This window comes from Pseudorasbora parva, chromosome 23 (assembly GCF_024679245.1).
Source record: "Pseudorasbora parva isolate DD20220531a chromosome 23, ASM2467924v1, whole genome shotgun sequence".
In the NCBI taxonomy this organism is placed as follows: Eukaryota; Metazoa; Chordata; class Actinopteri; order Cypriniformes; family Gobionidae; genus Pseudorasbora; species Pseudorasbora parva.
The window spans coordinates 2,185,293-2,199,936 of NC_090194.1; the positions used below are offsets into that span (position 1 = coordinate 2,185,293).

General features: G+C 39.7%; 1 protein-coding gene across 3 annotated transcripts in view; it reads left to right on the plus strand.

Moving 5' to 3' along the window:
• trim37 (tripartite motif containing 37) overlaps positions 1 to 11,144 on the plus strand; it is a 45,988-nt gene extending 34,844 nt beyond the window's left edge. For all 3 annotated transcript variants that reach the window (XM_067432762.1, XM_067432763.1, XM_067432764.1), the window contains exons 21-25: positions 2,621 to 2,785; positions 3,721 to 3,913; positions 6,129 to 6,247; positions 7,056 to 7,208; positions 9,914 to 11,144. In XM_067432762.1, the coding sequence (XP_067288863.1) occupies positions 2,621 to 2,785; positions 3,721 to 3,913; positions 6,129 to 6,247; positions 7,056 to 7,208; positions 9,914 to 9,972 (689 nt within the window). In that variant the 3' untranslated portion in view covers positions 9,973 to 11,144. The remainder of the gene's footprint in view (positions 1 to 2,620; positions 2,786 to 3,720; positions 3,914 to 6,128; positions 6,248 to 7,055; positions 7,209 to 9,913) is intronic.
• Positions 11,145 to 14,644: the final 3,500 nt, after the last annotated feature.

Below are 14,644 nucleotides of genomic sequence, written 5' to 3' on the forward strand. Positions count from 1 at the left end.
GTCGGGATTGGGAGAGGATTCTGGGATTCGGGAAGTGAGCTAGTTATTCCTCTTACATTTATGGGTAGATGACATGTAAAATAACCACTTTTTGATCTTAGATTAGAATTGTATGGATTTGTATGCAAAATGATTTTCAGTTGCTAGAAAATGTTTGAGAACCCATTGCAGAATCTTTGAGAGAACATAAGAGAGATCATACAAAATGCATGCTATTTATTATTTAGTCCTGTCCTGAATAATATATATTTACCTAAAAGATGTTCGCATATAGTCCACAAGACAAAAAACAGCTGAATTAAAAGTTTATGAACCCTTGATTCTTAATCGTGTGTGTCGTTCCCTGATAATCCACGTGTGTGTCGTTCCCTGATGAACCATGGCTGTGTGTGTGTTTTGTGATGTTGGTCTTGAGTCTCTTGTTTGTCCTGATCAGTTAAACTGACCCGTGCTCTTCAGGAAAATCCTTCAGGTCCTGAAAGCATCTTCTGTATATTTGAACTCTTTCCAGCAGTGACTTTATAATCTTGATGTGAGAGTGTGCGAGAGAGTGTGTGTGAGTGTGAGTGTGTGTGTGAGAGAGTGTGTGTGAGTGTGAGTGTGTGTGTGAGAGAGTGTGTGTGAGTGTGAGTGTGTGTGTGAGAGAGTGTGTGTGAGTGTGAGTGTGTGTGTGAGAGAGTGTGTGTGAGTGTGAGTGTGTGTGTGAGAGAGTGTGTGAGTGAGAGAGTGAGAGAGTGTGAGCCCTTTCCAGCAGTGACTGTTGGTGCGTTCAAGATCTCCTGGTATGTTTGTATTTATGAGGTGAGAAGTCTAGTTACGTAAAGTCTAGTTTACGTCATAATTTGCATTCAAGTCTCTTTTGTCGGAGCAAGATGGCGGTGTACCTTTTAATGAATTTCACAAAAATACAGCAAGGTTTGTTAACTCTGCTTTTATAAAATAAATAATGTGCATCAGGTGAGTTTTAATCTTTTACTTTTTTCATTAATCTATGAAAGCCACTGTAAACGGTATCGTTATATAATAATAATAATAATAATAATAATAGATTTTATTTATAATGCACTTTTCCGAAGAATCTCAAAGTGCAACAAAGGGGGGGAAAATAACAACAAAAAATGAATAAACAGAGCTGATGGTGAACAGAAACAGAGCTGATGGTGAACAGAAACAGAGCTGATGGTGAACAGAAACAGAGCTGATGGTGAACAGAAACAGAGCTAATGGTGAACAGAAACAGAGCTGATGGTGAACAGAAACAGAGCTGATGGTGAACAGAAAACAGCTGATGGTGGAAGTCTCTGTTAGCTCCGCAGCACGCTGTGGTCCACTCCATGTTTCAGATTTCTCCCAGCGGCAGTGTCCTGATGACATCGCCGAGGCACGACAGCTGAAGACCAGATGATGGGTCTTCATGACGATTCAAACGATGAGGCAGAACATTTTTACGGGCACTTCTGTGGACACACCGAGGGTCGGCGCAGAAGTCCAAGCCGCTCCACAGCCGCAATGCAGGACGGAACAGCGGCGCAGCCGAGAAGCGGAACATCCCAACATCATGCCGGACCCCGATGACGATGGCCCGGATGACGCTAGCCCGGTGCAAACTTCAGCCACCATGCAGCTCAAGCCCGAGGGAGACCACCAGTGAGCAGTCACGGCGAGAAACATCAAATGTCCTTCAAACCAGAACCAACCGCAGCAATTCAAACATAAACATCAGAGAAGCGGTGGAAAACGGCGAAACGACGAACAACGTCCTCTCAGTGGCTGCCAGCAATCAGCAACAGTCCCAATTGTAGCTCTGACTGTTAGACTAGTCACAAACATAAGTAAATAAAATAAAATCTAAATCTAATAGTACATTAACATGATTTGTGGGTGGAGAAGCGGCGAACAGACAACGCCAGCGTCCTCTCCCCCATGTTGCCTAATATATTAGGCTAATTGTTACAATACAATGCTAGCTTACTTTGTTACTTTGTTGTAAATGACAGCCTAACATTGTCACTGCTAAATACCCGTTATATTCAACTACAGACGTTGCATCCCTTGATCTGCCATGTTTCTCACTGACACGCCCCCAACTCGGACAGATCGGGGCTTAAAGAAAATCCCGAACTTCCCACTGCTATTTCCGACTTTGTGGTGGCGTTCATGTGCGTTCAACTCATAAATTCGATCCGATACGATCTTTACGATATGACTTGAACGCACCATGTGTCATTCTGAGATCTGAGGACGATTGAGGGACTCTAATACAGCTATTAAAAAAGGTTGAGACATTCACTGATGCTCCAGATGAAACACGACGCATTAAGAGCCAGGGGTGAACACTTTTGAACAGGATGTCAATTTAGTCCTCCCCTTCAGAAGCATCAGAAGATACTCACAAGCTTCCCGGAAGACAAATTAAGTACAACTTACCTTGATCTTCAAATGCAAAAGAGTTCACCCCCGGGAACACCAGTGAATGTCTCAACCTTTTTTAATAGTATTTCTAAAGCAGCCCTTATGAGCATACGAGACAAAAATATAGTAACATCTCACAGAGCCCAAACTTTTGAACAGTAGTGTATATTGTAGATTCAGCCTGGCTTTGTTCTGGTCTTTGTTTTAGGAGTGAAGAAAGCTGGTTCTCCTAAGCAGGAGAGTGTGGGAGCGCTGGCTGGACTGTCCCTGCGCCGGACTGTGGATGCTGGGGAGAAGGAGCTGAGAGGAGCAGGGCGAGAGTCCCCGACTCAACCTGCGTTGTGTCCCAGAGAGGGACCCTCGTCCTTGGATGGTTTGTACACTACACTGTTATCTCATAAATATTGAAATTAAATGGGAAACAGACAACATGGTAGAGCAGTTATTATCCATCTGACTAGTTTGTCTAGTGAGGAAAAGTACCCCTATTATGCTATTTTGGCATCTCCTACAAGATGCATCAAAAGTCAAAAACACTTTGATTTTCTCATAATACACATTGCACATCACCACAATTTTCAGTGATGAATCATTGATAAATCAACGGATTAATCATTCTCTCTAAATCCCTTTCCATGAGCTACTCTGCTCTGATTGGCCAGACGGCCCAGTCTGTTGTGATTGGTCTACCGTGTACAGCTCATTAACATAACTGGACTTCAGCCCCGGAGGCTTCCTAAAGCTCAGCGATCACACACACTGTAAAGACCGAAACGATGGCGTCACTTTGACCATATCAATCCGAGCGTGAGTCCGATGACGAAACATTGAAGAGCTAGTTATTTAACCCGAACCTCCATCACAAGGACTACTCGAGCAAGTTCATGGGCGGACGCTGTACAACATAGGCGGGCATAATGCAAATGTGTTTTCTAGTGATGTAGAACCGAATTCGACACAAACGACTCGTTTAGGCAATTAAGAGTCGATTATTCCTTTTTGGAGACTTTCAACTTTTGAACGTTTACCTTCACAAACAGTGATATTACACACTGCATGAGAGGGTGTATTGAAAAACAACATAATAGGGGCACTTTAAGAGGCCTAATTTTACAGCGACTGACTACTAAACTAGACGTTCAGATAAAGCTCAACCTAGTTGATTATGAAAATGTCGTTTTGCCCATCTCTAGAAGCCACAAAAACTAGGAATAATCTGAAAAGAGTAATTTGGGGCAAAGCAAAGAGACTTCTGGGAAACTCACCCAGGGCGTATTCAGATGGTCTGACATTATCTGTGTTTTGCAGGCTCCCTGAAAGCACGCAGTGTGCAGAGTTCTCCTCCCTCGCTGGGAAGCAGCTCGTCTTCCTCTGATAAACCCTCTGGCTCCAAACACGAGGAGCTTCTGTACGGAGCTTCGGCTTCAGACCTGTTCGGCATCACCGCTCTCAATGGAGCGTCTGCGCCCGCCACTAAACAGCGCAGGACTCCAGCCGCCGGGTAATGTACTACTCCAGCATAAGCATCAGCATCAGCCTGTAACTCTGAGTTTGCATTCATTTTTATATCTAGAATAGACATGTATATGCTGATGAACCGGGTGCTAGTTCAGAGCCAGTGCTAGTGTCAGTTTGGAGTTGGTTCGACTGACAAGCCTTTTAAGAACGGTTTGCTTTTCCACATGCTGAGAGCCACAACAGAGCCAGGTCTTACGTCACTGTATACGTCTCATCTTTCTCAGCAACGCTAGCGAAGCAGTGGGAAACGCACACGCACACAAACGTTTGTTTTTGTGACATATGGGGACATTCCATTGGCCTAGTATACTGTACAAACCATATTTATATCCCCTTACACTGCCCCTGCCCCTAAACCTACCCAACACAGGAAACATTCTGCATTTTTACTCCTCCTGTATGATTTATACGCGTTTTGAAAAGTGGGGACATGGCCAATGTCCTCATATTTCACCCTCTCCTTGTACTATCTATGTCATAACCATGTCATACATATTTGTGTCCTCATATGTCACAAAAACATGCCAACACACACACACACACACACACACACACCAGGCATTTTCTAATGCATCGATGCTACGCAGACCGACAGAATGACAGAAAAAAACTGCATCAGTGATTCAAAAGCATAAGGAGTCATATGCTCTTGCTAGACTCGTTGTTATACGGCAATCAGTCGGCACAGCACCGATGGATCTCGAACAAGCCTTCCATTAACAATGGCGAACGTTGCGTTACTATTGATTCACATGGCTTTACGACATAACTCATCGGCATCAAAACACAGCGAATCCAACGCATTCATGCAGTTTGCAGTAATTTGTATAGACGTGATAACAAACGAGCAGCAGCTTTTAGCTCCATCAGCTGCTATTTAAAAAATGGCGGATCTCAAGTTTGTGTTCATCTTGTTGACTCCGCCCCCAGCGCCTGACGTAATCGGTTCTTACTTCTAGCCCAGCAATGTTTTGGTGCTACTTAAGAACCACTTTTTCTGGCTCGGAGCTGGTGCTTTGGGTGTGGAAACACAAAGAACCGATTTGAAACGAGGCTCTGGCTCTGGACTAGCACCAGCTGGAGCTATAATGGAGCTCTTTGTCATTATTAGCATGATCGTAATCTGCTCTCTTCTGATGGTATAAATAAGTGGATGGTCTTTGTATTCATTTGAAGAAAAAAACATTTTTTTCCCCCACAGAATAGTTAGGTAAAGTGACACAAACTGGTTTGTGAAATAAGTTGACATTGAATAACTTTCAGCATGCCTGTTTTGTTTTTTTGTTGTTGAGGGGTTTTGGCTTTACGGAAGAGGATTAGGGAAAAACATTTTTTTTCTCTTAACAACTTAATTCTCATTTGATTTTTTTTTCTCAACATTTTATTTGCTTTTTTCCACCTAAACATTTCGATTTTTTTTCTCAACACGATTTTATTCTCAAAACACAATTACTTTATTCTTCAAATTTTATTCTCAAGATTTTTAGACTTCTCGAAATTTCGAAAGATTACTTTATTTTCAAAAAACATTTTCTCAACACAACTTTATTCTCATAATTAGATTTGTATTCTCAACATTTTATTTACTTTTTTTTCAAGTTAAAAAAAAAAAATGTTTTCCTCAAAACACAATGACTTTATACTTCAAATTTTATTCTCAACATTTTATTTACTTTTTTTTCAAGTTAAAAAAAAAAAATGTTTTCCTCAAAACACAATGACTTTATACTTCAAATTTTATTCTCAACATTTTATTTCAACAATTTTTTATGAATTTTTTCTTTACACAATGACAATAAAATGTTGAGGATAAAATTTGATTAGACTTCTTTCTCAATTTCGAAACAGCTATTTTTGAAAAACATTTTTCAACTTTCTCTTAATTGGATTTTTCTCAACATTTTATTTACTTTTTTTCTCGAAATTGAGTTTCTTGACAATTTTATGATTTTTACTCTCTGAGTTATTCTTCAAATTTTATTTAGACTTTTCTCAAAATGTAATAAGTTTAGTCATGCATTATAATGACTTTAATCTGAAAATGGTTTTATTTTTTATGATTGCTTGGCCCTCATCCTCTTCCGCATTGGTTTAGTGTCTTCATTTAAAAAAATGTTTACTTTTCTTTTTTGTTTGACATGAAACTACATGATACACAGTGTTTTTTTTAACCATGCTAATAAGAGCGTATCCCTCAGGCCTGGCCTGCTGACGGACAGCTCTCTGAACTGTGATCAAGAGAGTGTGGCTGAAATCCATCAGTCACTGCTGTCACTGGCTGAGCCTTCGTCGTCTTCCTCCTCACGCCCTGATGAAGGTGAGACATGAAGATATGCTCGCAAAAACACTTGTGTTGCATCAGTGAGTCATTGCACACACTGTGAAGGAACGCTCTGTCATTCAACTGCACATTAAAATTGGACGTGTTCTCATGATTTAATCACACTCCGAGGCCCGAGGTTACTGTCAGGAGGCTCTTGAGCAACACTCCCTTATCTGATGCTTGATTGCAAAGGAAATGAAGCGCAACTAATACAGAAAAACGTGATGTCCAGGCAGCAACCTTGCGTGATCTCTCTTGAAGCCAATACGGAAGTAATCTAAACTGCAGTTCATCGACTGGCCACTAGAGACCGGCTCCAGAAGGAGCAGAATCTCATTGAGCCCCATGTTAAAATTCACTTCTTTACAGCAGAAAAAAACACGTTTACAGTCTGGTAAAAATTGTGGTTTTGTACGGCTAATTCTTCCCTTCATGACGACTGTGATGGGTGGTGAATTTTTTTATAACTCATTTGTTTACGTTATATAAAGCCTTAAAGTTCTGCATAATTAAGGGCGTGGTTACTTTGAGTGACAGGTGGATAGTCACTTTTCCACCATCGATAGTCATTGCGTCACCTAAGCTCCGCCCACCTCCCGCCCTTTTGCCCATTTTCTGTTATCCGGGAGTGACGCGCGATGACTCGCTCACAAGATGGCGACGCCCAGCTCGTCTCTAATTTACGCTTCAGAACGGCTTATCGGAATCCTTTGGGTGACGTCACGGACACTACGTCCATATTTTTTTTACAATCTATGGTGATATCTGGCAGTTCATATAAACGCATTGCGTGTGTCCTCAGGTCTGCTCAGTCAGAAACAGCCTCACCACGTTCTGCCGAGCATGAGCAGTGACAGCGAGCTGGACTGTGACACCGAGAACGAGAACGAGGACGAAGCTGTGGCCCTGGAGGCTGGAGACTCTGTGTTTGACACCCGAACACTGCCCTGCCCAGGTTTATATCTCACACTTCACTCACACTACCAGTCTGGACCACTTGACTCAAGTGTGTTTATTTAAAGGGATAGTTCCCCCAAGAATGAAATGTCTGTCATTAACTCCTCCCCCTAATGTCACTCCACACCCGTAAGACCTCCGTTCATCTTCACACACAGTTTAAGATATTTTATATTTAGTCCGAGAACGTATGCAAGTGTATGCACACTATACTCTTCATGTCCAGAAAGGGAATAAAAACGTCATCACAGTAGTCCATATGAGACATCAGTGGGTTAATTAGAGTCTCTTGAAGCATCAGAAATACATTTGGGTCCAAAAATAACAAAAACGCCGACTTTATTCAGCATTGGCTTCTCTTCTGGGTTTGTTTTCAATCCTCAAATAAAGATTCGAACGGTTATGAATCAGCATATTGATTCATGATTCGGATCGCGTGTCAAACTGACATTGGCGATCCGAATCACAGATCAATATTAAATAATAAATATTTCCAGCCCTGATAATTTCCATTTGCATGCGTGTTTGTTTTCCTCGACTCTCTCGTTGACTGCGCGCACCTCGTCAGTTTGGGGAGGTTTATACTCGACACGCAGACTGAGGCGTGATGAGACGTCATGCTCGGCCAGATTCGTCTGGAACTCGTGGCTTCTTTGGTTGCGGAGCCGCACGCAAAGTTACAAAATTTGAAGTGCATACCGCCAAGCGAAACGGGGTCTTGCGCTCTCCGCGTTGACGTCATTTTTGCCGTGCTCGTGCGGATGCGTCGAGTATAAACAAGGCACTGAAGTTGGCAGTTTGATAAATGCAAGTTAATTCTTCAGTTCAATCTTTGTGTGCTAAAAAGGCACATGAGTTCCTGTAGAGATAGCAATACACACTCTGCTCTTTTTGCCAAATAAATGAAAAGCATGTCATATGTCTTCCTTCTCGCTGTCTCAAAATCTCATCTTGCTTTCCTCAGAGATGGTCAATTCAGTTTGTGCATGATTAGGCTACATGATATAACAATTTGCTAACTCTTTAGTATGGGGAACACATATTCACTATTAACTCTGACTTTTGCCTCAATAAACTCCTAATTTACTGCTTATTAATAGTTAGTAAGGAAGTTTTGTAGCATTTAAGTTTAGGTATTGGGTCGGATTAAGGGATGTAGAATAAGGCATTAATATGAGCTTTATAAGTACTAATAAACAGCCAATATCCTAGTAATATGCATGCTAATAAGCAACTAAATAATAGTTGAACCTTAAAATAGTGTTACCAACAATTTTTTTAATACTGTATCCTAAATTGTGGCTGATTAAAGCAGCACTAGGTAACTTTTCAACCTTCATAATATATTTTTTAAGACTCTTGAGATGATAAATCGACTTACAATAGGTTGAATGACACGTCTGCCATAGCCTGATGGGGTCTGTATCGTTTTTAATCGTACTTTTAAACTTCGGGTTTCGGGTAGTAACCCGAGAAAAAGAAAAGAACTACAAAATTCGACTGCTTTACGGCATATACGTCACTTCCACCAACACACACACTTCCTTACATTCGGACGTGCGAGCCCAACTTTGTTCGTCGGATAATATAGTCATGTCCGAAGCAGCAGAGACAAATAAGAAAGAAAAGGTTTTGTTGGAGGAAAGCAATTAGAGGAAATGAAAAAATGATATGATTAAAGGCAGGACGAGGATCAAAATGTGACCAGCGTCTGCTCGTCGGCGTGAGCTGAAGGAGGCGTGCCCGACCGATGCTGTCCTGCTTGTTACGGTGATTACCGACCACTCAAACATTGAACTGAAGTATCATATAGATTCTGTAAAACGCTAACCAATAGACTACTATAATGACGCTGGCTTGTAAACGTGAGCATCGTGATTATTTGGCGTTTGAAAAAAATAAAACCCATGAAATTATATTCATATGACATGCTGAAACATAAGCCACTGACTGTAACGTTACCTGGGATGAAGACATTTCACACGCGACGCCAGAAGAACTCCTCTTGCAGTGTTCAGGGGAACTGTTAGTGCTGCACCGACCCGCGGGACGCTTTTATGAAGTTATTTGGCCCGCACCGCACCACTGTATATATTTTTACAACCCGCCGCGCACCCGCGACCATTAAATAGACATACGGGGTCCGCGGGTTATGAGACGACCCACGCATCACCAGTTCAGGGCTATCAGGGTTGTCATGTCAACAAATGCACGCGCGATGGCATCCCCTGTTGTAGGATGACTGAGCTTACGACAGTAGTTGAGGACATTATTTTTTCCAAACTGTAGGGGGACCCCGAGAGCAAAAGTAGCCAAGTGGGGCTTTAATATATCATATGCTGAAGTATTTCTGGAGTGTTAACCATTAAAAGAAAAAAACAACACGAACCGTACAGAACCGAGAACCGTGACCCTAAAACCGCGATACGAAACGAACCGTGGGTTTTGTGAACCGTGCCACTCCTTATATGCAAACACAATCATTTGTTGCAGTTTTTATCCATTTTATTTATTGTTTTTGGTATTTATTCAAGTGCATTTTTTGTTAACAGACTTAGTCCATTGCTTTTATTGTTTTTGATTGTTTTGTTGATTTATTGTGGATATTTAAATTGTTTTCCGTTTTTAGTGTTAAATACCTACTCATTATATATAATATTCCAGCATTATGATATTCTGTGTGTGTGTGTGTGTCGTTCTCAGGCGAGCAGCTGATCCCGGATGATCTGAGCTTTGTATCTGGAGAGAGCACAGAAAGGTGATCCTTCAGGTCTACAGGCGTCAGAATGAGCTCTTAACATTGTGTCTGTGCACGCACTTTATGTTCAGATAGAACGGGATATGTGCTACTGTACGTGTTATTTAAGAAAAACCGCTTTCACGATGGGAAAGAAGTGTTTTTTCCTCTGCGTAACATTCCGTTATAAAGCTGAAGGTGTATAAATGTATGTGTGCATAACTAGATAATCATATTATAGTTATATACATTTCTTTAATTTTGCAATGCTGCTTAGATTGTCATAAATGTATAGAGAGTTGCCAAACACCTCTTTTTCTTTTTGAGTCAATAACTGGAGTGTTTTGGCACATTGAGTCAGAATGTCACTACAGAAGCTGCTGTTACTGATATAATATACAGCTCTATTATATAGTTTTTGTATCTAACCCCTCTTCCTCTGTCTAGTCCACAAGCATAGCTTTCTGTGTCTTAAACATGTTTACATTGACTAAATGTCTGCAAAAAGGGAACATGGAGCCGATACAAGTTCAAATAATTTTCTGATTTTTGACAGGGATGTACTTGTGTTTTTATATGTTTCAGATAAGCGGTTATTACACAGCTCAGTTACAAGCATTAATGAACTTATTAATGCAACATTCCCATTTTTGCTTGTTTTTCCCTCCTCCTTTTAACCCGTGTTAACTCCAAATAAAAGGCCGCTACACACTTAAACCAAAGTCTCGGGTGGGTCCAAGTGTGTGTGTTTAGCCCCAGGTCCTCAGAAGTGTGTGTGTGTGCTTTGGTTGGCCTGTTATGGTGCTGGGAAACCGGAGTGATGGCGATTATATATTCATTGGAGGTCACCGTGTTGCTCTGTGCATGTCCACTTTTCACTCAGATCAGTGGTTGACCGTGTGAATGTTTTGTTGAAGTGTACTGCGAGTTCTGCATTGCTTTAGCTGTTTAAAAGGTCCGTGTTTTCTCCAGCATGTCTTAAGTCTAAAACGATACGACAGCCTTCCTTCACTGCTCACTGTAAATCTGATGCTGTTCTTTGTGCTCATGATAATGTTTAATGTTTCATATGAGCGAGTATGTTTCTTGCTCTAGCATGTTTTTAAAGATTTAAAAACACCCCTGAGTAAACGCACAGTATGTACTGGATATTAATCTAAATTAAAAACTGAACAAATAAATTACGTCATACTATTATATGCTTTTTTCTTTGAGTGACATCAATTGCATTGTATTAAAGTGTACCGAAAAGAATTCCAGGTCTAATTCCCCCTAATACCAGGTCTAATTTTTATTATAGAATTGTTGAATCTATTGGAAAAAAAAAAAATTTGGATATAATAAAAATACTTGTTAAACTACATTTTGTATTATTAATGACAATTTAAAAAAATTACTTATTAAATATATAAAAAAAGATATTCACTGTATTTTTTAAAAGTCTGCATAATAAAAAACAAAACGTATCTATCTATCTATCTATCTATCTATCTATCTATCTATCTATCTATCTATCTATCTATCTATCTATCTATCTATCTATCTATATAAATATATATATAAAAAGTTCAAAGTTCAAAAATCATAATTCTTCGAAAACTAGACTTAACTTTTATTTCTTTCTATAGATTTTGAGGTGAAATATGACCTGGATTTCCTAAAACAAATTATATAATAAAATATTACAAAAAAAATAATGTTATACATTTAATAAGTATATGTATTAGTCTAAACTTCACACTTAAAATAGACTTCTAAAGTTTAAACTATATTTGATATTTCTTGTTTTATATTTTGGTGTGAAAGATGACCTGGATCTGGTTTGTGTGTGTGTGTATGCGTGCGATTTGGTCTATGTGTGAGAGTGTCTCAGTGTGTGTGTGTCTATGTGTGTCTGTCTCTGTCTCTGTGTGAGTGTGTGTGTCTGTGTGTGAGAGTGTCTCGGTGTGTGTGTGTGTGTGCGCACCTGCTGTCTGGTCTAGTCTGTGTGATGTGCAGTGCCAGGTCGGTGCTGTGTGAGAAGAAGCCCAGCAGTGTTTATGGATGAGTGTGTGTTGGCTCTGATTCTGTCCTCTTCACATCCAGCCCCGCCCCGTCTGCCAACACACACTTCAGTCTCTATTAACACATGTTTGTGTCCATAATGATAACACCTGGTCCAGCCTATGCATCCTTTAACATTCCCGCTATTTAAACCTGTGTGTGTGTCGTTATGACTGATCTTCAGGCAGGATTTATGTAACACGATGGACCTTTTTTTTGTGGAAAGTGTTGGGCACTAAGTACACAGTTTTAATTTACTGCTCATCCAGAGAGTGGACACTAAATCCTGTTCTCAGTGCAATTCATCACCTACAATCTGGAGCACTCGAATGGATAAATCCAGCTTACATTATAACTCAAGTAAACATCTTTCTCTTTTTTAGTTACAGGTTCGACAACAGCTCTGGCTTTCACTTGTGCTGGGTCATGATCAAAAATATTATAAACCTCAATCCTTCCAACATTTCAAACGAGTCTTTTACACCTAAGTCGATCTCGTTAGGCTTTCAGAAACGCACGAATACAACGCATGCCATATTTTGTTTTGCGTAACAATTACGTAAAGCACACGTTTGAGAAGCTCTTCTGAAGGTCAGCAGGGACTGGAAGTGCTTCATTAATAACTGAAGAATGATTAAAGTTTAATATAGACACCAGAACACTTCCTGTGTTTTAGCATGGTGTTACGTATAGCCTATAGGCCTACACATCATTATAAAACCTGTTTTATTATTATTATTATAGTGTCATTTTTATAATAATGTACAAGCGTAGGTGACATTACACTGTGTCACCACAGGAAGTGCGAGGAGCTTGATTAAAAGGCAGCTTGTTCAATTAAATTGTCCTGTTATTGCCAGGGCCTGACAGGAGGAGGACGGGACTATAATTACACGTCCTGGCTCAAAAAGCCTTCAGGGGTCACGGCCAGGCCGTGTGTGTGTGTGTGTGTGACACTGTTTAATTGTTTAAGTAATTGTTTAGACACTGAAGTACACTCTCATTGACTTTGTATTGCATGTAGCACCTTGTAATTTCTGACTTATTACAAAACACAGAACAATGTCTAAAAGATTAGATATTTGACAAGGTGAACGGCAAACAAGCTAAAAAACACAGAACTCAAAATCTCAGAAGTTTTTATGAGCTGTTGACCCAAAAAAACAAGTGTTTAAGGACACGAAAGTGGATACAGGCAACTGAGACAGAGCACGACATGTTATATTACACTGAGAACTACACCCACTGGAGAGGAACGTGATCAGCGACAGCAAATATAATATATAAAACTGACATTTGGATATTTGACTTAATAGTGACAATTGTCACTGCACATGTAGGCATACTGAGGTCCCAAAATTGACCCATTCTTCCTGCTGAAGCTTTACATCTTATTGCCTGTATGCTGTATCAACTTTTGTCTTCCTAAACACTCATTTTTTGGCGGTCGACAGCTTATAAAAACTTAGTTCTGTGTTTTTTTTTAGCTTGTTTGCTGACACAAACAATAGGCTTGTTTGTGTCAGCAAACAAGCTATAAAAAAAAACAGAACTAAGTTTTTATAAGCTGTCGACCCCCCAAAAAATTGAGATGTGCCTCGCCTGAAATGAAGGGAAGAATAGGCGGCTGCAGTGAAGGGAGGAATAAAAAAAGTGCTGCAAGACGCACAGTTCTCTCTTCTCATATAGATCAGACATTGAGAGATCAGTCAAGGATATAGCGGGATTCACACTCGTGCACTGTTGCTGTTAAACTGGATGTAAGTTCAGTTTTGTTGCTTTTATATGAAAATAAATAGGAACAAGACACCCAAAGTTTTTGTTATTTATTTCCATTCGAAAGACGTGGTTGTCATTAATTTTTACTTAAACACCATCTATACATCATCAGAAAACGACCATCTATACATCATCAGAAAACGACCATCTATACATCATCAAAAAACGACCATCTATACATCATCAAAAACGACCATCTATACATCATCAAAAACGACCATCTATACATCATCAAAAACGACCATCTATACATCATCAAAAAACGACCATCTATACATCATCAAAAAACGACCATCTATACATCATCAAAAAACGACCATCTCTACATCATCAAAAAAACGACCATCTATACATCATCAAAAAAATGACCATCTATACATCATCAAAAACGACCATCTATACATCATCAAAAAAATGACCATCTATACATCATCAAAAATCAAAAAAACGACCATCTATACATCATCAAAAACGACCATCTATACATCATCAAAAAACGACCATCTATACATCATCAAAAAAACATAAAAAAACGACCATCTATACATCATCAAAAAACGACCATCTATACATCATCAAAAAAATGACCATCTATACATCATCAGAAAGACGACCACCTATACATCATCAAAAAACGACCACCTATACATCATCAAAAAAACAACCATCTATACATCATCAAAAAAACGACCATCTATACATCATCAAAAAAACAACCACCTGTACATCATCAAAAAAACGACCATCTATACATCATCAAAAAAACGACCATCTATACATCATCAAAAAACATCCATCTATAAATCATCAAAAATCAAAAAACGACCATCTATACATCATCAAAAAACGACCATCTATACATCATCAAAAAACGA